Genomic DNA, 310 nt, shown 5'->3' with positions numbered 1-310 from the left:
ATTGCCACACTTTAAGTGAAATGAGAGGGGTATATGAGGAGCAGTACAATGCATTGGGCACATACAAGAAGCCTTACGGACCTTTCTCAGAATCTTACAATCCTGGTTGGAAAAACCACCCGAACTTTAGTTGGCGAGATTCGAACCAACAAGCATAATCATCTAGAGGGCAATGGAGATCAGAACAACAATCTCAATCACCAAGGACATATTTTGTGCCTCAGAATAACATGCAGCCGAAAGGGAATTCTCTAGAGGATACCTTAAAAGCTTTTATGGACGCGTAAAATAAGACGAATCAAAAGGTTGA

The 310-nt window shown here is 41.3% G+C and overlaps 1 protein-coding gene across 1 annotated transcript in view; it reads left to right on the top strand.

Moving 5' to 3' along the window:
- Positions 1-20: 20 nt before the first annotated feature.
- Positions 21-310, top strand: part of LOC112093981 — a 1515-nt gene continuing 1225 nt past the window's right edge. The window contains exon 1 of the mRNA XM_024173696.1: positions 21-105. Within this exon, the coding sequence (XP_024029464.1) occupies positions 21-105 (85 nt within the window). The remainder of the gene's footprint in view (positions 106-310) is intronic.

Source organism: Morus notabilis, unplaced genomic scaffold (assembly GCF_000414095.1).
Source record: "Morus notabilis unplaced genomic scaffold, ASM41409v2 Scaffold727, whole genome shotgun sequence".
NCBI classification, from domain to species: domain Eukaryota; kingdom Viridiplantae; phylum Streptophyta; class Magnoliopsida; order Rosales; family Moraceae; genus Morus; species Morus notabilis.
Note: the sequence above shows the minus strand (reverse complement) of the source record. Positions and strands in the feature narration are given on the sequence as shown.